Source organism: Pholis gunnellus, assembly GCF_910591455.1.
Source record: "Pholis gunnellus genome assembly, chromosome: 1".
Taxonomy (NCBI): domain Eukaryota; kingdom Metazoa; phylum Chordata; class Actinopteri; order Perciformes; family Pholidae; genus Pholis; species Pholis gunnellus.
In genome coordinates, this window is record NC_136528.1 from 8,777,300 (window position 1) to 8,800,198 (window position 22,899).

The following is a 22,899-nucleotide window of genomic DNA, read 5'->3' on the forward strand; positions in this document are numbered from 1 at the left end:
GGCATATACACTTCGCCTACAGGCAACATTGACAGAAGTTTATTATCCTGGGTAAAGCTTTATCCGGTGATTCTATTTTCTCAATTAGATCATGCACAACATGACCTTTCCTTGGTCTAGCCGGGTCTGAAAACTTAACTTCCACCTGTGGTTCAACTCCCAGGACTAAAGCAGCATCAACAACACTCATTAACAAGAATGAGAGGGGAGAGAAAGAAGGCAGCTGAGCAGAGAGAGAGAGAGAGAGAGAGAGAGAGAGAGAGAGAGAGAGAGAGAGATGGTAATGATGACAAAGAATTTACCTTTTCCACATCTCCGCGCTCCATTTGACAGCTATTTCCAGCTATTTCTATGCAATACACAACGTCTCGATGGACGATAATGATTCAGCTCGGCCTGCGTGCAACATACTTTGACCTCTGTGTCGGTGAGGGATTGTCGCAATAAAGTGTCAAAAAACTCAACATGCAGACATTAGGGGCTTAAACGCACCGCAAACAACAAGTAGAGATTGCTGATTTTTACTTGAATTACAAAAACACACTGTTTTGTTTTGAGGTGGGCTGTTATTGGTTAGTCGCACTGCTACAGCAGGAAGTAAACAAAAACAAATAGAACATTTACCGATCAATAACGCACATTATAAGCAGCTGAGCTTAGGGCGTTTTCCCAAGCCATAGTCCGTTTGGCCTGTGTCCAAATCGACAAAAGCCCCCGCAAGCAGCCTACGTTTTGGTTTACTTCCTGCAATATTGTTCAAACTGCAATTAAAAATGTGATTAAAACAGCTGCACACTTTTATTCCAGTTGACATCTGGTCATTCACTGTGTAGCTTAGGCACTCAGCCTATGCACTACTGCAAAGACATCCTATAACAAGGATAGAAACTTGAAATTAAAGCATAAGCTCTTTATAAGAGTTCAGACTATAATCCACAAGCTAATAATGAGCCAACAATGTGCTTCTTCTGAAACGAAAGAAGAATTGAGTCTTATTTAGTCATCCTTGAGGGAACAGATGTATAAAACATCCAGGTATAAACAACAAATATACATTCAATGAAAATATAAGTGATTCAAGCATGTATACAAAAGCTCCAATCCTCCACCTACTGTACATTCAGGGGTTAATACTTGGGTACCACTGTAAAGAAGGAGTCTCACAGCATCAATGGGAAAACATACAGCATTTTTAAAGTTTAGCTCTGAATAAAGAATTTGAAATTCATTCTAGAATATGCTGATGTTTCCAGTTCATCCAATGAGTTTCCTTTTTACTTTAGAAATAAAGTTATTAACCCAAGACTGCAGTGTATTGCTACTGATGTAGGTTTGAACACCAGGTATGGAGGAGATTATGCTGTGGGTGGTACAACTCTGAAAAAAAAAAAGAAAGAAAGAACAAAGACATGAACAAAAGCGAAAACAAACTAATTAAAACAACAGAGGAAACAGAGGAGACAGAAGACAGCCACAGGGAGAGTAGAGGACAGACTGAGTGAGAGATCTAAGCTCGGAATCGCTCATGTCCAGGTTTTGGCTTTTCCTTCATCACCCTGCCTTATGTAACGCGTCGAAGCTTTCTGTCATTGTCCGTAGTAGATTCATTATCATCCCATGGTGCATGAAACACCGAGCCGTTCACAAAAGCACCGGTTCCAAACGAGCCGGCGGTGTCCCTGAGGAGTCAGCATCCTTGGCACAATGGATTCTAGATAAAGATAATTTATTACAGTTCCTCCTTCAGATGGAGAGGCTCCCGGGAGGAAACGGCGCAAGGACGAGGGGCGTCTCGAGCCACTGCGAAAGGCTCAATATGTGTTATTAAAGGCCTAGTTAGCTCATTGTATCATTATCCCCACTCCCGAGTCCTGAATGGGATAGATTACAGCTGCAGCTTTATTTCACCACCTATCTCCATCTGCAGTGTTACTTCTTTCGCCTCTTGCCTCTTTATTCTTTTCTCTCGTTACCCAACATGCCCTCCAGCCTTCTTGGCTTTAGACACAACAAGACGAAAGTAGCCTCTATTTATCCCCTCATCTTTAGCAGGTAGATGGGAGCAGGTGAGAAAGACTGAAGGGAACAGAAAGAAGTATGACAATATCTTTGGTCTCTGTCCATATCTGTTCCTCTCTTTGTTTGTATGTGTGTGTGTGTTCCTAAGAGCACTGCACAATACGCCTGGCCACTGTTTGCCAAGAAATAATTATAGCACATAACTCAAGCCTTAAGCCACCACTTGTTATTTTTTAATTTCTGTTTGTGTGCAGATTGAGCACACGAGATAGAAGGTGTTAATTTGTTTTCAAGGTGGTTGTAGGCGTATTGATCATTGGAGAAAGCCGAGCTCGGTGTGTCCCCCTGCTTTCAGTCTTTATGCTAAGCTAAGCTAATTAGAGACTGGGAAATAAGGAGGATTTTAGTACGTTTTTGTCAAACCTTCTCGTTTATTAAAAGGGTGCAAAGTGCAGTACCTGGCCAACTCTTCCAAAGAAATGGGGGGGGGGGGGGGGGGGGGGGGGGGGGGGGCATTTCACCTCCACTACTGGCACCATACTATCTAAATTGACAGTCACCAGTTAAAAAAGATAAATATATAAAAGCCAACCGCTTACTAACAGCAGGGCAAGGATACGATTGTTCACGGTAGCCATCTGTGTGTTTGTGCTACTCTGTATGTTTTAAAAAGTTTGCTTATTGGATTAAATCCAAAGTGGCAGAAACGAGCAAACAACATAGTTGCATATTTGGCATAATGTCAAAAATGTTACTTCTTCAAACCCTGTTGATAATGTTTGTTATCTTTTATGTTTTAAACTGAAAGTATTGCCAAATCTTACACGTTGCAAAGTAGACACACAATTTTAACAGCAGTCTCAAGCTGAAATGTAGCTTTGTAGCTAGCTAGTAGGATAACTTACCAAGACCTGATTGGAGCCAAAACCATTCACTAGAACTCATGGATTATTTTGAGATATATGTGGACAAGCACACATGGAATTCACAAACCATACCCAAGTTTCTTTTTCTGGAAACTTCTTGCCGTGCATGAAATTCTGAAATATGTTGTCTCATGAATATGCATGAGCAACAGCAGGCGATAATTAGGTTACTGTTGCTAAAAAGGGTGTAGCTCTAAATGGCCCCTCTGATACAATGTGCAACAGGTCCTTGATTCAATATTTTACAACTGCACCTGTCAGCGAGCATTCCAACTCATCCCGGCATAAACCTGAAGGGACTCCGTCACTTCACACAAGCCCACGCACTTCCACACCATCTGTCTCTGCTGCTGACAAACACTTTTGAGCGCTCCCTGCACATGGAGGGTAGACTCTGAGCACTAAGCCGACTGCGGTATAGGGAACTGGCTGATGGAGCTGCGTCTTTCAAGAAAAGAGCTTCCCTCAAGAAGAAGGAGCTTCTTGAAGCCTCGCAGCGAAAGGGGATGGAGGAGGAGGAGGAGGAAGAGGAGGAGGAGGAGGTGGAGGGAGGAGGGAAAGCGGGCTGATGTGCAGCAGCGATACTGTCAAGCATAAGGGGGAGAAAGTATTTACACTACAGTAGGGTCTGGTTGCTAATCAATATTACATAGATGTTAGATCAAAGAAAAAAAAAAGGCCCATTGATTGCACGGTGGGTGGGCGGGAGAGGCGGGACTATCGAGAGTATGTGCATGTCTTGGTGACACTCAACCACATCCCGTCACTGACGTGAACACCTGCAGGAGCCTGAGAAAAAGAGCGGTGATTCAAAATTGACAACTTTGTAACGGGCTCGGGGAATAAGCGTTCCAAAGCATACACTGAGCTTCTTCTGGTTCCTCTGAGGGCCCTCAGTACTTCTTCCTTGTATCTGCCACTTGGCCGCCTCACCCACCCCCCCCCACGCCAATTACACCAGGCGATCTCGAATGCGAAGCACGTTCAGGTGCGTGAAGGAGGTGCATGTGTGTATCGGTCTTACCTTGAACAGGCCGTGCTTGTGGCTGTGCTGGCCGAGCCACACTCCGCTGCCCGGGGTGAGCTCCATCTGAGGAGGGTCTATAACCCGCTCATAAATCCTGCCAATGACAAATCAGAAGGGAATGCTTGGTTAGGATAACGACACGGGCATAAACACGTTTCCCTTTTTGTCCTGGTCTGGCGGTAGCACTGATCCAATACAGCTGAATAGTAAATCCAACAGGCTGTGTGCTCCCTCACGCCCTCCCTCTCCCTTCATGGGAAGCAGTTGAGTGTAGCGCAGAGGCTGCTCTCCTCGAGCATGACAGCCAGTCTCGCCCCGTGGCCCCCTAACACGGTATTGATATCTGGACCTGTATGTAAGCTGGATTAACAGTCCGACTCCAGACGGACACAAACAGGCTTTGGCATCGGCGAGGCAAACATCCTCGTCGTTAGCTCCGGTGGGCCTCTGTCAGGATGTCAAAGAACGATTTGTCATATTTTCTCCTCCCTCTATTAGTAGTAGGAGGTGGAGAAAACCTCCTGCCTGAGAGCTACAAGTAGCAAGCTGATTTCTTGTGTGGCTAAAAGTAAAAAAAACTCCAGTTTTTTAGTTGTGGGGGTTGTTTCTAAAACGGAAAAGACAGAAAGGTCAAGCAGCTGGGCGGGTGATTGGTCTTGATATATAACGGAACCGATCCCATTCACTAACTTTAAAATTCAGTCTTTTTCATGCTCATACTTACAGCTCCATTAAGCAGCATTTTCTGTTATTAACACCGAATGAAACGACTTCCTGTGATGTGAAAGGCTAGGGCTGCTAATCCCTGCAGCTCTGCAGCTTTCAAAGGTTTTGTCAGCTTTTTGTTTTTGATTTGCCTGCACATATGGTTGACTACTAATGGCCCCCCCACCACCTTAAAACCATGGGCAGCTCAAAACAAACTACCTGCCCGGCACAAAGTGGAGAAGAGACATTTCTCTAAGCGAAAGGGGCTTCAATCATGACTACAATGCCTGCGTCACATTGGACAGGTAAAAGGAAAATGAGCTCCATCAGGAGACCTCTATGGCCTTGTGTTTCTGCTGCATTTGTACTTTAAGTGACATTCAGTCAGGAACACTCTCGTTATAGATTTGAACCATTTATTGCAACAAGCTGGAGTCTGAGCTGAAGTTCTGATCTAATGCAGCTTTAATTCCCATTTAAATGTATGGAATTGTAACATTTCTACTCTCATTTCAACTGTCACAAATTCAATCTTGAGACATGAGATACAATCCTGATCTAATAAGACTTGACTTCACAGTGAAGATCATCAGCCTCTATCTTTAACACTATAAAAAAAAGCATTTTTCCTCCAGTGACAGAATGTATCAAGTACAAAACAGCAACAGAATTTGTCATCTGAGTCACAGCTCGTCTCTTTCATGCTTATAAGAGTAAAAAACAACAACAATGCCACAGCCACACATCACTAATTATAGGTCTGTTACTTTTATGAATGCATTTTATAAATAATGTTCTTTTATTGCTATAATTTACATGATCAAAATAGCAGCATGTTCATTTGTTGTGCTCCATGTATATTGTAAGTGCTGCAGTGCAGCAATGCTGTTTATGCTGTAGCTGTCTGATTTCCCACCTGCTGGGCTGGCTGTCACTGCGGTAGAGAATGCAGAGGTCATGTGATTATACTCTATTTTGTCTCCCCTACCTCACTGTCTTTGCCTCCCTCACCTTCCCCTCTTGTCAGCAGCTCAGCAGCAGTGAAGACTGGGAGTTTCACGCGGGGAACATTGGCGAGAGCAGCAATGCCAATTAGAAGAGCGACGCGCTCGCGGACATATTTGCATGGTCTGACACCACAGGCTGCAGCCATCAACAGCTAATTGTAGAGGACATTCACCAGTCAACATACTGTACCGTGTGATTAACAGAGCTCTTCTATCGCCAAGGTGCAGGATTCAATGAATAATAGCTACAGTTTACAACACAGAACAGAGCCATTAAATTTTAAAAATTGCCTGCCTGTGCGTGAGGGATTCACAGGAAATGACAAGCCATCTCATTCAGCATTACTCTTTGTCATTTTATGTCATTGATATCAGCCTCACTGTTAACTGCCCGCTCTCCCACTGCCGTATCAGAGCTGTATTAAGTTACCACTCAATGCTAACTTAACATTTCCTACTGCTGCGTGTTCACATTAAAAGCATTCATTTAGCGAAAACACAGGGTGGCTATTATTCTGGAGCCTTCCACAGGAAATGCAATCAATTTGTCACCGAGGTTAGTGCCTCTACAAAACAGGACGTTTTGGCCTTTTTTCTGTTCAACAAGGGATCAGTTTCAAATATCACAGGGAGTAATGGAACATGTTAGAGCAACAACAGTGAGCTAGATTAAGAGCTGCAGGCAACTCCCCAGCAATGTCACTAATTCCACCATGTAGGCCTGTGAGGATAACTACATTTGCTGGACGACACACAACCAAAACACGAGAATGTGCAATCACGACAATGCGCAATGCCCATATATCGTACCACAAGACGATTAACGTAAAAATGATTGAGGTCATATAACTTCAGAATTATCGAGGTCGTTATCATGTATTGTACGATAAGTTGGTAACGTAAAAATGATCGAGGTCATGGCTATATATGTCGTAAGTTAGGTCGATAACGTAAGAAATATTGAGGCCGTGTGCATTTATTGTACAGTAAGTATCCATTTATTGTACGATGAGTCGATATAGTAATTATTGTGACAGGCCTATCGCCATGCTCTACAGTTGTGTGCTAAACTGCTTGTGCCGTGTGCAACATGAAATCAGAGCACAGTAGCTCACGGCTTGATGGAACAAAGCCAATTATTGACTGATGTCTTAATTAACATAACATTTGGAAACAGATACACCAGTTGCTTTTGTGTTGTATTACTGGCAAAATAGTGGCTCAACACGTGTTTGCCCCTCCCCCCCCAGATTTCTAGGACCTGTAGTATTAAACCACATCTGCTGTCTCTACCGGTAACCAAAGATGTCACCAAGTCAACCAAGACCGAAATCTTCGGGATTATAACTTTAATGTGGGCTTAACGGTGGTACTCTGCTTTGCCAAATCCCTTAGCAGCCATCTACTGCACAGTCGAAAGAACATCAATAAAAGCTTGTTGGACACGGAGAGTCTTGCAGGGAATACAAGATACAGTGGAGCCCCATGAACCAGACTCATCACTTCATCCTTAACCAGTAAAATAGGGCAACACTGCTCCACTTTTACACGGCACCTCCTTCACCTTTATCGGCGTGTATGTGGCTGTGAGCGAGAGAGAAAGAGAGACCCACATCTCGAGACAGAAGAGCGAACCAGGCAGGTGTGGTGCGACTCGCCCATCATTCATGTGAATGGAGGCTGAAGCAAAGAGAAAACCCTGAGATGTGGAAACTGCTGCATTACGGCCAGATCGAGAGGTGGAAGCGTCGCATGGTTGAGACTGTATAAATCCACATCTTACGACTTAACACGTATTTTGTTGACGGTACACTTCAATAAGCTGCCAGGCCACATCATTTCCTCCAATTTACTGACTGGATAGAATAAACTACATTTATTAATCAGGGGCTGTCAGGATTTTAGCTCTACTAGCTGGCTATTTCCCAAGTTTGTCTTTAAGCCAGTGATAAGAGCAAATATATTGAAACGACTTAATAAACACAGAAGAAAGCCACTAATGCCATCAAAAGCCATGTCCATCTAATTTAAGGATTACACATCAGAACATTTCGTAAACCGACAGCTTTCGTCTTCAAAAGTGAGACACAATATTTAGCTCTTTGGCAGCCTTCATGGCTAGCCTTCAAGAGAACAATCTCAATCACAGGCTCCATTATTTGCTCTGCCAATATCTGTCGGCCACAGTAAACTCCAGACCACTTCCAATTTTCCACTAGTTGAGCTTGAGACATTTGCTGTCATGTCTGTGTCTGAGAGAGGAAGACAGAATTCAGAAATCAAAAGTCCCTTTTGAATCACTTGTCTCACCGTGGGACAAAAGTCTCAAAGCTCTCGCGTTCATCCTCTGCCAAAAGCACAGGTTGAGATATGTCACGTCACTGAAGGCGGGTGGGAGATTACTAGTGGTTACGCGACAGGAAGCTAAAAAAGAAAAAGCGTCCCACATGCTGTCAAATGATCTTACGGTGTGTGCTACTGGGATTGGGGTTCCACGGCACCGAATTTAGATTAACACACTTTAATAAATTAAACACATTTAAGAACTGAACATTACATCTAAGTCATAAGATTTTTAAGGACAAAAATATTTGCGATGGGACTATAGCCATGTTCAGACCTGGCTTTAACTTGCATCTTAGCTGATCTGATCACAAGCGGACATGTTCTAACCCGTCAGTTCAATCCTGGCATGAGAATGTGTGTCTACATGCGTCTTGAGTGACCACTGATCTCACTTCCCGGCTTTATATGCAATTGAACATGTGGCCTACATGATTTCCGTTTGAAAAGACCAAATGCTTGTCGGTTTTAACCAGCAGGAGACAGCAGTAGTAATACATGCTACATGGGTACATGCTATGAACATAGAAATATCAGGTTATTGCCTACCGGCGGTCCCCTGGGGCCTCCGTATCGGTACAGAGCTTCAGAGGATTAGAGTGAGTGGGCGGGCGGTTGTCAGATCTGTGCAAAGCACCAGAACCAAAACACCAACAACACAACCAATAACATGCTATCAAGCTACTATATGTACTAAGCTTTTTTGTTGTGTTGACTATTGATGCAGTTTAGCCCGATAGGTCTAGGGCTTTTATTGTGAAAGGTCAGAGGCTGCTATCCCCTGCTGTTCATAATGTGGAAGTAATAAAGTGTTTCCCGTTGTTTTATTAGCCTGCCTTCATAAAGTGTAGGCACAACGAAACCACGTAGAGCTTCACCGACAAAGCTGCGGTATTTGAAGCATTTAGTTGAGACTGTGTTGCAGAATGTAGCCTGAGCGATCGGATCTCAATGTATCATCAATGCATCCTGGGTGCATTCACACCCGTGCTTAAATCTTGTGTTAGGGTCACTCGAGACGCATGTTAGTGCCAGGTCTGAGGGGGGCCTTTATGACGACCCGAACGTTTTGTACTTAGAACTTTTGTACAAGAAAACTGAGAAAAGATAAACGACCTGACAAAACATTCAATCAACTTCATGCCTGTATAAAAAAAGACAAGAGGTTAACATAGGTTGTGTGATTTGGTTCTACTTTGAACTGAATCTAAAATGATGCGGCAAACGAAACCCAACCCTATTTGTAACACCATTACATTGGTGGCATTTCAAGCATCAAAGACTGGGAGTTGCATGGCGACATAGACACTCTCTGCTTTGCAATTGTCTGGAGTGCTTCTGTGTCCGACTGGAAAAAACTAGAAAAGAAGAAAAGTGTTTCCTCCCAAATCTTCTCGGAAAAAAAACATTTAGGAATGGATAGCCAGTGTTGTTTGATTTTACCCGTTCACAGTTTCATCTTTCTCCCATATGTCCTAATTCTCTGGATGAGGGGGGGGGGGGGGCTTTGTTCTTTGTCATCTTGAAGCAGCAGCAGATACTACTGCTGGTGGAGGCCCCTAAAGCCCAGCGAGGCTGTATACGTTATCTTCACTTGGCTTTAGTTCTGTGTCAGTAGGTGCCAACAGAAAATGGCTACATCATGCATCAGGATACCACTCAGGTGTAGCACACAATCTAAAGCACATAATACCCGACAACTAGTTCAAATGTGGACAGAAATAGTGAGGATATAGTGTTAACAAAATGTGCAATCATTACCATTAGACAACCGTTCCTTTGTGAATACAGATTATGCTCTACTAATTATAATGCGGTCATAATAATTGGGTTGATTCTCAGCTACAGTCCATTTACTGAGATTGGATATTAATTCCGGCTCATTTACATGTGAATCTACTCTTCTGCACAGAGAGAGCTACTGGTCAGCACTTTCCTTATGATAACATACTGTATATTCTTTTGTTATACTAATAAATGTGCCTATCTACATATAGTTACAATGACTTTCAATCATCAGCATCATAGTGGAAAGATCAAAATCCAGTGAAATTTGTAACCAGGGAGCGCAACCATTACATTTGACAGAAAAAGCTTTATCCTCAACTCACTTACACCTTCATATATAGTAGTGGGGATGTTACAGAACAGATTGTGAGGGATAGTAAACAGGTCTGGCATCACCGGGGAATGCTTGTGCATAATTACACGCCTAGGTAACACCTCTCTGACAGCAGTGGCAGAGGTGTCACGCAGTATATAGCCCTTCATCAGCATTACAGCCACAGTATGTGTTATTCTAGGTGTTGAGCAGAATTACAGTGCATCAGACACTGCTGTAAAGACAGCATGCTAATGTCCGGACACATGGATGTACAGTACTACATTTTCTGCATTGGGCTTTTAACCATTATCTTTTAACTGGATTTCAGGTATATTTTGTGTTTTACTTTTCTATATATATATATATATATTGCTTTGTCCTTTTGTCGTGAAGCACAGAAAATAACAATTTCCAGCCCGGTCTCAATTGCAGGGCTTCAAATACAGGTGAGTTGTGGTGGCCGTTGGCGTGAGATACCTGAACTAAGCGGTTTTGTTGCATGCACATAACCAAGTGTTTTAATCAAAATTCACAACTTTAGCCACCTGTTTACTACGACTGTAGAGGAGTCTAACCAGTTCTTTAGAAAGTGACGCAAAGGGTCTTGACCAAACGTCTGTATGTGACGAGTCGAAAATGAGAACCGGTTCAAATTTCCTGAGCTGCGAGAAACAAAATGAGTAAGCCTCTTATATTTCTTTAAATGCATTTTTTGCAAAACAAACAAACCGGATGTAGTTGTTAAGTGACAAAGACAGTGTGATGTTTTATTTTCCTAACCTTGAAGCTTGAGAGGCGCTTTGAGATGAAGTGTTCATTCAAATGGGGCCAATCGGTTGAGCAACGCCAATTATTGGCCCTCTCCAACCAGTAGTAGTAGCATTTAATGCAGATGTCGTTAAAGCAGTCTGCATTTACCTTTAAATGATTATGGTATTTGTTGTTCATGGTTGTGTAATACTGTGTAAAAACCTCCTTCAGTTCATTAAATCCCTGCAGTCACCTGAAGGCAGCATAACTGATACGTTTTATGAATCTAATCAAAAGATAATAGATTTAATAGCCAGGTTTCTGAGCGAATTAAGACATTTGGGGAGGTTTATCCAAAGTCCAATTTACAGTGGGGTGCATGCTCTTGACTTTCAAATGTAACAGCAGGCAAAGTTCATGTATTTCAAGCTCAAGGATATCATTAGGGCTTGTTTTTGCTATATAAGCTAATATAAGAGACGTGGGGAGAAAGATAAATAAAGGATGGAAGAAATGGATCTACATTTATGCAGAGGCTACGAAACAGAATTATTTTCAAAATAAAAATGATTCCAATAAATATAACTAACATGAAGAGGATACATTTTGTTGGAGTGGAGTAATGCTGTGCTGGTGTTCTTTCTTACTCTCGTCTTTTCTTGACTTCAGTGGCAGCACTGCTGTATATTCAGGCAGCTGTCACTGCAGCTCTGCGGCATCTACTTCTAAAAGGGCATCTGTCAGTCTCTCTCATGCTTCTTTAAGTGCTGCGAATGAATTGAATTGTACCAGCTCCACACAAACTGGAGCTCTGCCACCCACAGTGGTTGAAAGACCTTGGCATTATGCTCTGAGATGGCAATATTGAGATTTGAGTGGATACTCCCATTTATTGTAAAATCCAGTCTTTAGTCGTCTTTCAGTAGAAATGAAATCCTTTATGGATGGAATTTGGGCAACATTGAATTTATGTATTTTTCAAACATCTTGGCAATACGTAATGCAAAACAACCCGAAAGCAGAAAAAGTCAAACTAATGGAGAATAACTAGAGCACCCCCACTGAAAAAGGCGAGGAAACTATTGCCTGAAACTAGAGCATATCCTAATAACATGGCAGATGTATCATGTTTAATGGATAAAATGACCCACATTCCTTTACTTGGTGCAGGGGATAGGACTGGTTCTACCTACAGTATGTAGATGAAGATAGTCTAATCTGGCTTTGTCACCCAATTCCCAGAAGAACTGTACGCCTGCTTCCTCTCTGTCTCAGATATCTGTAATAACTTCACCTCGACAATGACCTTATCTGTTGACAGAAGCTCCTGTCCTTTACTGATAAGACGCGACTACAGTAGCTGCAGACATATTCCGGGGAACAAAAAAAAAAAACAGGTATAGGTATAGTATACGCTTGTGGATGCATGTGTGTGCGTCCCCTGGGTCTCCTTGGCGCAGGAAGCTCCCCCTGTCTTACTCCTCCTCCTCCTCCTCCTCACTGCCACCAGGGGCCCGAGCTGGGGCGTCTGCCAGCATGGTACGGGTTGGACCCTGCTGAGCTGGACGCAGGGAGGCTGCAGTAATGACACACTCGATCACACCTAACACAAGACTGCAGTGAACAGCGGACACAAGCAGGCTATTAGGGAGGACTAACCGCCTCAAATCTGCCCCTGAAAACAAAGTCAAATACTTGAGCAGCTGAATGATGGAGGCTCAGGCAGGGCTAATGATGGCAGAAGGAGTTTGTCTCACAGATTATGACCGTCTACGGCAGAGCAGGAACATAAGGAACTACATAGACAAAACAACACACTACTACACCGCCATGTCCCCAGTTTGAATCTAAAAGGGGATCTGTGTTGCATGTCACCCTTCAGCCAAGTATGCCCAATCTCTTGTACAGGATTTACAATACAATGACTATGTTTAGGGCCAATAGGTAGAGGCGCACCAATCGATCAGCTGCCTTTCGAAATTGGCAAATTTCCAGCCGATCGGCCGGAACCAGTGACTGTCATTTAACTTGACCAAACAGTTCAGAATCATGCAGTAGAAACACGCCGTCTAGTTAAAGAGCTCCTATCTGTCTCCCCATGTTTCCTCTCCGTCTTGCTATCAATAAAAGGCAAAGAGCCACACAAAATAATACAAAAGCAAAAAATATTATTAGTGTAAGGCACAATGGAAAAATACCCAAGTTGATTAGCACCAGATTCACATAGTTATTACCAGTTCACCCTTTAAATCAATGTCGAAAAGGTGAAAAGGCAACCTGATGGAAAATAATGGGAATCAACAGTTGCATCAGTGGCGCGACAGGCTTGCAACACTGATTGAAAAACCCAGTCAGATGGTCGAGGTTTGTGTGTAGAACAATAATTGGAGGGAAAAAAGCTACCAGCACCACTCATTGACATTTAAAATGTTCCTTCATTAGGCTGGCTAAGGCAGGAGGAGTAATTACTCTGAGAGACCTGTATCAGCTGCTGCACTGGAACTGCAGCCCCCCATTGATCTAAATGTGGTTTATTCTGCTGGAGTTGCCCCATTGATTAGAGACCCACGGGCCACATATCATTTTCTCTGTGCTTTCATTGTGCAGCTGTGACAATACAACCACCCGGTCAGAGATAACAACTGTAGCTCGGGCCCAACGCGTGCCAAGGACAAGGTACAAATTGTCAAGGTTACTTAAAGCATCATGTGGCTTTATTAACCCGATCGCAACTCATTATCATTGTGTGTGCAGCGCACCCTTACTTAGAGGGGGCTCAATGATCGGGTAATGAAATAATGAATGCTCGCTGCTCTGCTGAATAACACTGGCACTGCCCTTCACAGGAAATTAAAATGCTACACCTGAATTGCTCAGTTGGGCTTAACTATGACTCAAACCTGCCCATGCATGACACTACATCTAATAACATATATTAAAGGGGACATGGGTTGTCTCATTTCACAGTTCGTAGGTTGGTACGCGATCCATTATGTGCACAAGCACTGAAAACGTGAGTTGTTCATGATAAGTCCCCTTTAAAACATTAGGATATATCATGGATTGGCAAAAAATCTACGACGCATGAAAGAAGACACGTGGACTAAATTCAGCATCACTGCAACTTCATCATTACTGTAATGTTCCACTCAGGTGTAACAGCCTTATTCTTGTCTTTATGATAGTTTTGACCAGGCTGATGAGCTGCTTAGCAGGTGAAAAAAGAGAAGAAGAAAAAGAATGTACCTTCCAGCTCACTGGCTTTTTTAATGAGCAAAGCAGAATGTCATTTTCTGGCTGCTGGACACAAAAGCGGTATGAGCCTAATCATCACGAGCTCTTTAAGGTGGAGGGCTCCCGATAGCCCCACCCCCAGCCTCATTAGCCAAGTGTGTTATAAAACAGGCGGTATTTCATAACCTACGTCCGACTGTACATCTGACTGTGAAACTGCACGAATGTGAAACAGGTCTGCTATCATCAGCTGTGAGACATCATTTAGAATACATACATACATGTAATCTTTATAATGCAGACGATTTAGAGGGGTAGTAAAGGGTTTCATGTATTTCAGATGAGGGCAAGGCTCATTGAGCCATCAGTCCACTACCTGTCATCGATGTGCACATTAACAGCATTGGAAAACACAATGGAAAACATATGCATAATGTGCAGCATGGATGAATAGCAGAAACACAATTCAAGATGCAGCAGACAGTCAGAAACAGGGAGTATGAAATTGAATTGGGCTGACGATTTAGGCCCTGGGGCCTGGGGCCTGGGCCCCGTAGGCCCGTTTTCAGTAATCCATCCATGATCTGAGCTGCTCGTGTGATGAACAGGTAAAAGGTCACATTATCTGGAACAGATATTCAGAAAAACTCCGTTTGTGCCCATTTTTATCAGATTCTGTGTAACAACGGCCATCAACACTGATAGTCAGCACTTTTGAAGACTTAATTAGGACATTATTCAACACAACCACCATGAGACAGAAAGAGAAAGGATGAAAGAGGCAACAGGGAGAGCTGAAATATTTAAAAGAGCTTCTTAATGCACGTGTTCACGCCATAACCGAAACACTGCAATGTGATTTGTAAAAATGTGTTCAGAGTGGCAATGAGTTGAGGCTAAAAAGAAAATAAATAAAAAAGAATGGCTGGTGGCTGTTTATTCCTAATGAAACCAATTATGGCTCCTCTTTCAGCCACAAACGCATCTCGCTAGGGCAACAACTACATGTGAAACATTGATATCCCTGAATGATTTACGGGCCAAAAGAGATGAATAATGTAGATCAGACATTGGGAGTCAGGCATCTGGTTAATGCAGGCCACGTAAAGGCCTCTTCATTACCATGTCCTCACGCTGTTCAAGCATCTGCTCCTCTAGTTGTGGCTGAACCAAGTGTCCGCTGGCCTCTATCAGTCATTGTGCAACAGGCAGTTTCAAACAAGCAATCTGATTGGTTCAAGACGCTCTCATGTAGTGGTGATAACTCCAAACACACAGCTAAGAGAAAACCCTGGGGGGACGATGCACCATTTGCTGGTGCTAAATGGTCAAATTAGACATAACATTTCAAATTGCCAAAAGAAATATCAGTTCTGATTGGGGTCAAACTTGGCCTCTTGTCACTGTTTAGCCCAAATGATGCAGGACACGGATTTCGTCTTGGGATATTTATACCTTACTCTGTATTAGAAAGCTCCTTCTGTATGCAGACCTTCTATAACCGCCACTGCAGTGACTCAGACACCTCAGCTAATGGAGCTGTATCAATAAATCTGTGTCTTCAAAGCCTTGAACTTGAATACTTAGAAAATAAAGAAATTGTGTCAATTAAATCACCCGTTTATTAAAGTGAGTCATGACCAACACAAAGCCTCTCTGAGCCTCCGACTTGACAACAAACTGCAAACAAAATATTGTAAATGAGGCACAAGTGTTATTCAGCTTATCCACGCGTAAAGCTTGTCACTGATGAGTGTACGAAGTGTGTTGTTGTGAAACCAAAATCAAAACCTCCAGCAGAGAGAATTCAAGAGTATAAACAAAAAGAATGATGTTCATTTAGCATAATCAAAGCAGCTGCAGCCTTACATACGCCAGGCTGGAGCAAAACACCTTCTATGTCTCTGACGTATTACAATTGTGAAAATGATCATCAAAATAGTCAGCTGTTAACATACAGTTTACAGACGACTTCCTTATTTTAATTTAAAGTGATCTAGCATACTTTCCATAGTTGTAACCACACAGTTTATCTGCGATTAGGGATTATTAGCAACATTTAGCTTACCGTCAGTTTTAGCTGTAAATCTGGGTAAACTGTTGGTCTGTTCATACCATGTCTGATCGTCTGACTGCTTGCATTTCTTGCCCCACCCGACTTTCATTGTGGCAATGTGCGTCTGCCAAATTGACAGCACTGAACTGAGCTCTTCCTCACTTCATGACCACTGGCTTCTCAGATCTTTGTTCTAATCTCCATCCTCTTCTTCCTCTTTGTCCCAGACTCTTATCTACCGTTAAATCGAATTCTGCTTTTGTCTCGCTGTAGGTTAAAGACAGACAACATACCTCAGTGACACAACACAGATAATTAATAATGTATTCCTTCTGTTAATCCGTAATTAGGGATAGTGTGTTTTGTGTTCATGAATGTGTCATCGCTGCTGGATACTTGGCACTAATCCGTGTCAAAGCATGACCTATGGATGAGCTTAACGACTGGATACCAATTTTCTCCAGAGTCGTCTCCATGACGACTCTGGAATTCAATCTGCCAAGAAAGACTCGAATGCTGTTAAAAAGGAAACGTCTAGTAACATTTTACAGATTTACATTCTCCCCAGAGGATGAACCCTTTCCATTTTTGTATGTTTAATGAACTTGCCTCTGTCAGGCCAGTGGCCACTGGCAGAGCAGAAACGTCAGCGTTATCCTCTCGATACAGTATCTAATTAGCAGATTACAGAGCTTGCTGAGCACATTTAAAACGCTTTAGGAGGTTTTATTTTATTGACCATGTGACCTTTCCTCTAGTACCACCCCCAGGATAAAATATATATTTAAGGCTCACCACTAAGCTAAGGCTCTGAGAAAAGCTATTTGTGTCCTGTGGGTGCTAACGGGGCTTTAGATTTGTAGTGTTGGTGAAAAACGTATTCCTGTATACAGTCCGCTGAGGGAGAGAGACCTGGCAGGCAGAGAACAGAAAAGGTGAACAGGGGGGTTGAGTAGATCTTGACAAGGGGTTTGCTTTTGTCTCCAGCCCATTTCTTTGCTGCACCCCAGAGGCAGGAGCCAACGATAAGAAACCAGTTACTTTCAACTCAACCCTGCTTGAAGGTTGACTTTCATAACCACATCTGAAGATCACACATGCAGCAGAGCCCTGGCTAAACTGGATGCCGAATAAAAAGCAGCACAGGAGCGACGAAGGAGCTGGAAGCGCTGAGGGCATCAAAGGCCCCCCAAAGGGCCCCCAAAGGGAAACACCAGCCAGTCTGCACATGAAATGACCTTCCGCATGTACAGGGGACAACCACGTGGTTGGAAGTGACAGGCAGAGCCAATGTCATTACTGCGATTAGCTATTCAGGTCCAAAACAAAGAGCTGACTTGGAGTGTGTGACGAGGGAGTGTGTTCTGGGTGTTTGCCACTAATTCAATTAGGAAAAATTGGAGATCGCAATTACATACTACAGTTACGCGAGCGTCCGACCTTGTCTGGGCTCGACGGTGGCACCACTGTAGGTAAAATCACGCAAATGTGTGTGTGTGTGTGGGAGAGAAATGACCTACAGTAAGTAGTTCCAATGAAATGCATTTGAAAATGACAGGTGGAGTACAGGACTGAAAAAGTCATCGACTCTGTATGAGGCCAAGCACTGCCGCCATGCTTCTCACTCCACACATCTGAATGCAATAACATTTTGTATTCCACACATTTCATTATTTCTAAATGTCTCGGCCGTTCATCGAAATGCTCCCAAAAATGCTGCGGCAGCAAAACAGAAAATTCATTTTTCATGTGGTGACGTGAGTCGTAAGGTTCTGTTTTTCACAGCGCAATAAGGAGCAAAAACAGCAGTTTTTGCTCTGGATGTCAGTGACTGTCAGAAGTTGTTTGTAGAGGAGTGGAAAAAACAAAGCTGAGGTATTCTAACCCCAGACTTAGGGCCCGGTCAAACCAGCCTTTATAACAGCAAAACTGGAATCAAAACGGTGGATCGGTGGATCAGCGGACTCGCGGTGGAGAAGTATACGCGCTGAGACTTTTGTAGAGTTCAAACCAAAGTTTGTCACCCAAATGTATGTTGTTGACAAATAGAAAAATGTCTTGACAATACTGATCTACAGTAAGCAGTCAGTTAGTCAGTCCTCAATCAAGAGCGGATTATACAAATGCGCTCACTTGAACAACTGAGGTAACTTATTATACGGCTGGTGAGCGAAAGTAGTCCCGTTAAGAGAAGTGTGAATGAATTTCAGCAGGGATGTGAATTTGCGACAGTTGCAGCACTTTTTCAATGAAAGCTTTGAATAGATAGTCTGTTTGGGGTAAAGTATTGTATAGCCTAAACTACTATCAGCTATTCTACCGAGCTTCCTTCTCGAGAGACGCTCTACAACAGGCTTTTATTGTGAAGTGAGAACGCAAGGAGTGAATCTGGTATCCGCTGCCTTTGTCAAGGTTGAAAGGAGTAAAGTTTGCCATTCGGACAACGGAGCCTCTGTTTTCTTGTACAATATAGTGTTCACACAACCTGATTGATTGACGCCTTCATTTGCGATGCGAAAATCCACCTTGCACTGGAAAAAATGTTGTGGCTGAGATACTTTTTGCAAATCAGCTTCTCTGGGGATATTTTTAACATGAATGTTGTAATGATGGATCCAAATTCAGACCAAGCGGTGGAAATTTGTCGATTTCAATATTCCGAAAGACAAATAGCGCCCCACATGAGGAGCTCACCCAAGGCTCAAGTCCTTTGTGGCTTACTGGCCAGGAGATATTTTTGGAGTTAGCCACTAAAAGCAATAATTAAATACATAATTTACTAATTAGATTATATAGTTGGCTGACTTTCTTGAGCCTTTAAGCTTAATGTACCTTCCTAACCTGACTTAATTAATACCACTGTCACCTCACGGCAAGATGGATCAATTAAATTTGAGGCCCATTATGTGTGGAGTGTTCATACATAAAACATCTCCTCTGACTGGCGACCTTTTCAAGGTGTTTCTCTACCATCCACCCAGTGCTTACGGATGGAGTAAGGAAGTCAAAAGACTCCTCATTTAATAATGTCAAGGAACAACACAGGGAGCCCGGCTTTGCTAGACGTATGATGAAATAAATTTGTGGACGGACATTTATTTATTGCAACCGTGATCCGGATCATTAATTAGGGAGAATAGAGACATCATGCCTGTGAATAATCTGAGCTGAGCTGATGAGGCAAACCGCATTAATCAATGAGAAGAAGACACATAATTACTGACGGAGTATTATTAGATGATTATTAGATAAGATGAGTCCAGGAGACCAGGCGAGTTTCTGTCAAATTAGGAAACTACTATTAGATGTGCCAGAGCTGAAACACTGGGGTCAGGCAGCCCTAACACTGGCTCCTCTGTGAGCAATCTGGACTCATTAGTGTAACATTCACTTTCAGGTCACTACTGAATAACTACAAGCTGGTGATCCGAGCAGAACACAGTAGAGGAAGCATTACCGCACTCAGCGTATCCTCATACAACGGTACGTATGATATCCTAAAGAAAGTTACTCCTCATTTGTCGTGCGGTTTCCTACGAAAAAAATGCAACATGTCTCAATTTCTCCTCGTTACATGCATACTGTCTTTTCAAAATAAACTTCCATCTAGGTTAAAATAACCAAGGAAGTGCCGTTACTCAAGTGCGAAAGTTACGTGACAAAAACATCAACATTGACTTATTTCACATGCGGAACAAACTAGTGTCTCCTGGTTGAAAGATCGGTGTTTGCTGGACCCATCCATCTCCCGCCCGGTGTATGATTTAGTGCTCTTTATGTACATCCTCGTTCAAGATTACGTGAATAACTAACGAAAAGATTTTGCGGGATATCTACGAATTAAAGCGCATTATTTTGCGTAGGTATTGCAACGAATGCGGGACGGGACCAGTCTGCTGCAGTAGCTTTGTGCCGTTGATGTTTCGAATGCAGTATGGCACACGAAGTTAAGTCAACATTGGTTCAAGTTCCCTACATTGGGTAGGCTAACAGTTATAGCTGTTTGTCATTTTTTTAGGGCAGGTCAAGAGTCGAGTCTCAAGTCGTCGAGATAAGTCAAGTTAAGTGTCCAGTACAGTCACAAGTCCTCTTCATAAACAAAATGCAAAGTCAACTGTAACTTTAGTACATAAGTGAGACCAGGTCTTATCAAAACATAGAAGCTAGTCTCAAGCTAGTCTCAAGCTAGCCGCCGAGTGCAAAACCGTGGAAAAACAGTGGTGCCTACTAGGACCTTCGCCTCGCCTACTTTAGGGGCAACGGAATTCAGACGGCGGGTGGAGGTACCACTGTCTGCACTTTGTCCTCACGATACAGCAGTGTCCGAGAACCTAGAGTGGCCTTTAAGCCAGTGTTTGCTCATTGTTACCTGACAAAGAAAAAAGGATTCTTCGATTATTCGAGTGACTTTACACAAATGACAACATAGTTATAGAATATCATATAAAATGTATGCCAATAGATCTCCCTAAATCCTACAAACTGGACCTTTAGGTAAACATTTCTTGATATATTCTAGATTTTAAGCTTCACTTATTATTTTTTATTTCAGATAGATTTTGGTCCTTTTGTTGACATTTCCGTAACAACACCCACTGCAGACATTTCATAAAACTGAAGTCTGATAAACACAGCCTCATGGGGGCTTACTTTAGAGCAATCTACAGATTTCCAAAAAGCTCCACTTAAACCTTTGGGACAGCAGCCCAGCCAGCACACACACACACACACACACAAAGTGCAAAATCATGTACATGATGGATCGGAGGCACCGGAGGGTTTACTTAGTTGTTAAAAGGACGGACTGGAGGCTTGTGTTGCGTGACTTAATGGACAGGATAGTAAGATGTTTTGACCCTATCTCCAAAATCTCTGCAACGAGGAGGTGAGATTATCAAAACTGAGAGGAAGGACGGTAAAATCTACAACAATAAGACGTTTAACTCCGGCCCCAGCTCATCTCCGACCCTTGATGTCCTCAGTAAGACTGCAACTATTATTTAACATAGGATTATTTTCTTTTATTGAGCGTCAAAGTTAATTTTGCCCTCAAGTTCAAGAATGAACTTTAAAATCAACATGATTGAGATGTTCCTAAACATCCACAACTCGATGCATACTGAGCAAACAAACCACATAAAAGCTATGCACCTCTAATCGAGATCATTAAGGTTATTGGTGTGTTTGGTTTTTGAATGATGGGTATCTTAATGTAATGTATATGGCATTATTGCTATTACCATGCCATTGCTGTATGTTAGTTGTCATATAGTAACATTGATGCTATTGATAATAAATCTTATTTTTGAGCAGATAGAAGATTTTCCCTTCACTGTATTGTGGACTGCCTTTCCTTTTTACAAAGTAAAATTGACCGACTTTCTCCCAGCTGAAGGCAACACTTCCTCTCTGTGCTCCCTCAGCATGTTGCCCACATGTCTTTACCTCTGATGTTTTCCTCCGATCGATCTCAGACAAGGAGAGATGAGAAAACCGACACAGGGGAATTTCCATGAACTCTCAAATTTCTGATCCACCTTGAGATTAAGACCAAATGCTCACCTCAAGGTAAGAGTCCACTCTGGCACAGTGACACTTGTGGTGCTGTCAAACAAAATGGCAGTTCAATTCAAAACTGTCGTCCTGCAGACAGCCAGGGGATTTGCTTCTTGTAACAAACAAACAGTGTAGAAGACACAGACGGGTGTAGCAGGGATATCCAAACGGATCACGCCAGTCAAATAGAGGATAATGTTGCCAATTCTCGTCTTTAGCTAACAGGAACAAATCGGAAATGTTCCATTTAACGATTTATCCAATTTGAAAAAACAACGTTGATTATTTCAATGAATGTGTTGCATTGCTTTTAAAATATTGTAAAGTAAAAGTGTTCATATGTTTACTGTTATTTCATTTGTCCTATTTATTTATCTATTTGTGTCACCTGTCCATATAGAATTGGTAAAAAACATACATGGAAACCTTCCAAGTGCATACCGCTTTAATACTTCCGTTCTTACCTTTCACAATAAAAGCCTGAGACATATACACTGCATCACTGCTTACCAGGGTAAACTTAAATGCACTAGGAGGCGACTAAACAAGATAGATTAGAGTATGTGTTCATCACAAACAACTAATGTCAGTAGTTATTATGAATGGTCCACTGGCCTACGTTGACCTGGTGCGTTTTAATCATGCAACAGCAATGATGTAATTAATTGCACTGCGTTTGACTGAACCTTAAATACTCATCATCTTAAATACATATCATGAACCATCTTGCCCTCCTATCCTGTATTCATGTCTCTCTTCTTAACTTTTACATTTCTTTTGCATTTCAATATTCGATGCTGTGTCTTTCTTCTTTTGCTTTAAACCCGTAGGTGAAGTAACTTTCATTTTCTAGTCACTTTTGTCTACTCCTATCACATCAAGCTGGGTCACATGTCACAGTTCGAGTGTGAAATTGGCATCAATAAAGCAAGAGCTGTCAAGGCCACAAAAACCTGGTAAAAGTCTACATGAAGATGCGAGGATACACTGCAACCTTTCATAATTACGGATATCTAATGAGCCTTGAAATCAATAAAGTGCTGTTTAGTGTGAAAATATAATCGCTGTAAATGGAAACGGTAATGGAGCAGCCAATTTGCTTTGAGAAATCATTCCCAACACTTAACAGGAGTGAGATGATCAGGTCAGATAAAGATTTTCTATTCCTT

The 22,899-nt window shown here is 42.4% G+C and overlaps 1 protein-coding gene across 1 annotated transcript in view; it reads right to left on the reverse strand.

Moving 5' to 3' along the window:
• The window catches only part of LOC306699215 (protein kinase C-binding protein NELL1-like), a gene marked incomplete at both ends in the record, with an annotated part of 218,421 nt that overhangs the window by 146,316 nt on the left and 49,206 nt on the right, over positions 1 to 22,899 (reverse strand). The window contains 1 exon segment of the mRNA XM_079163758.1: positions 3,970 to 4,066. Coding sequence (XP_079019884.1) covers positions 3,970 to 4,066 — 97 coding nt within the window.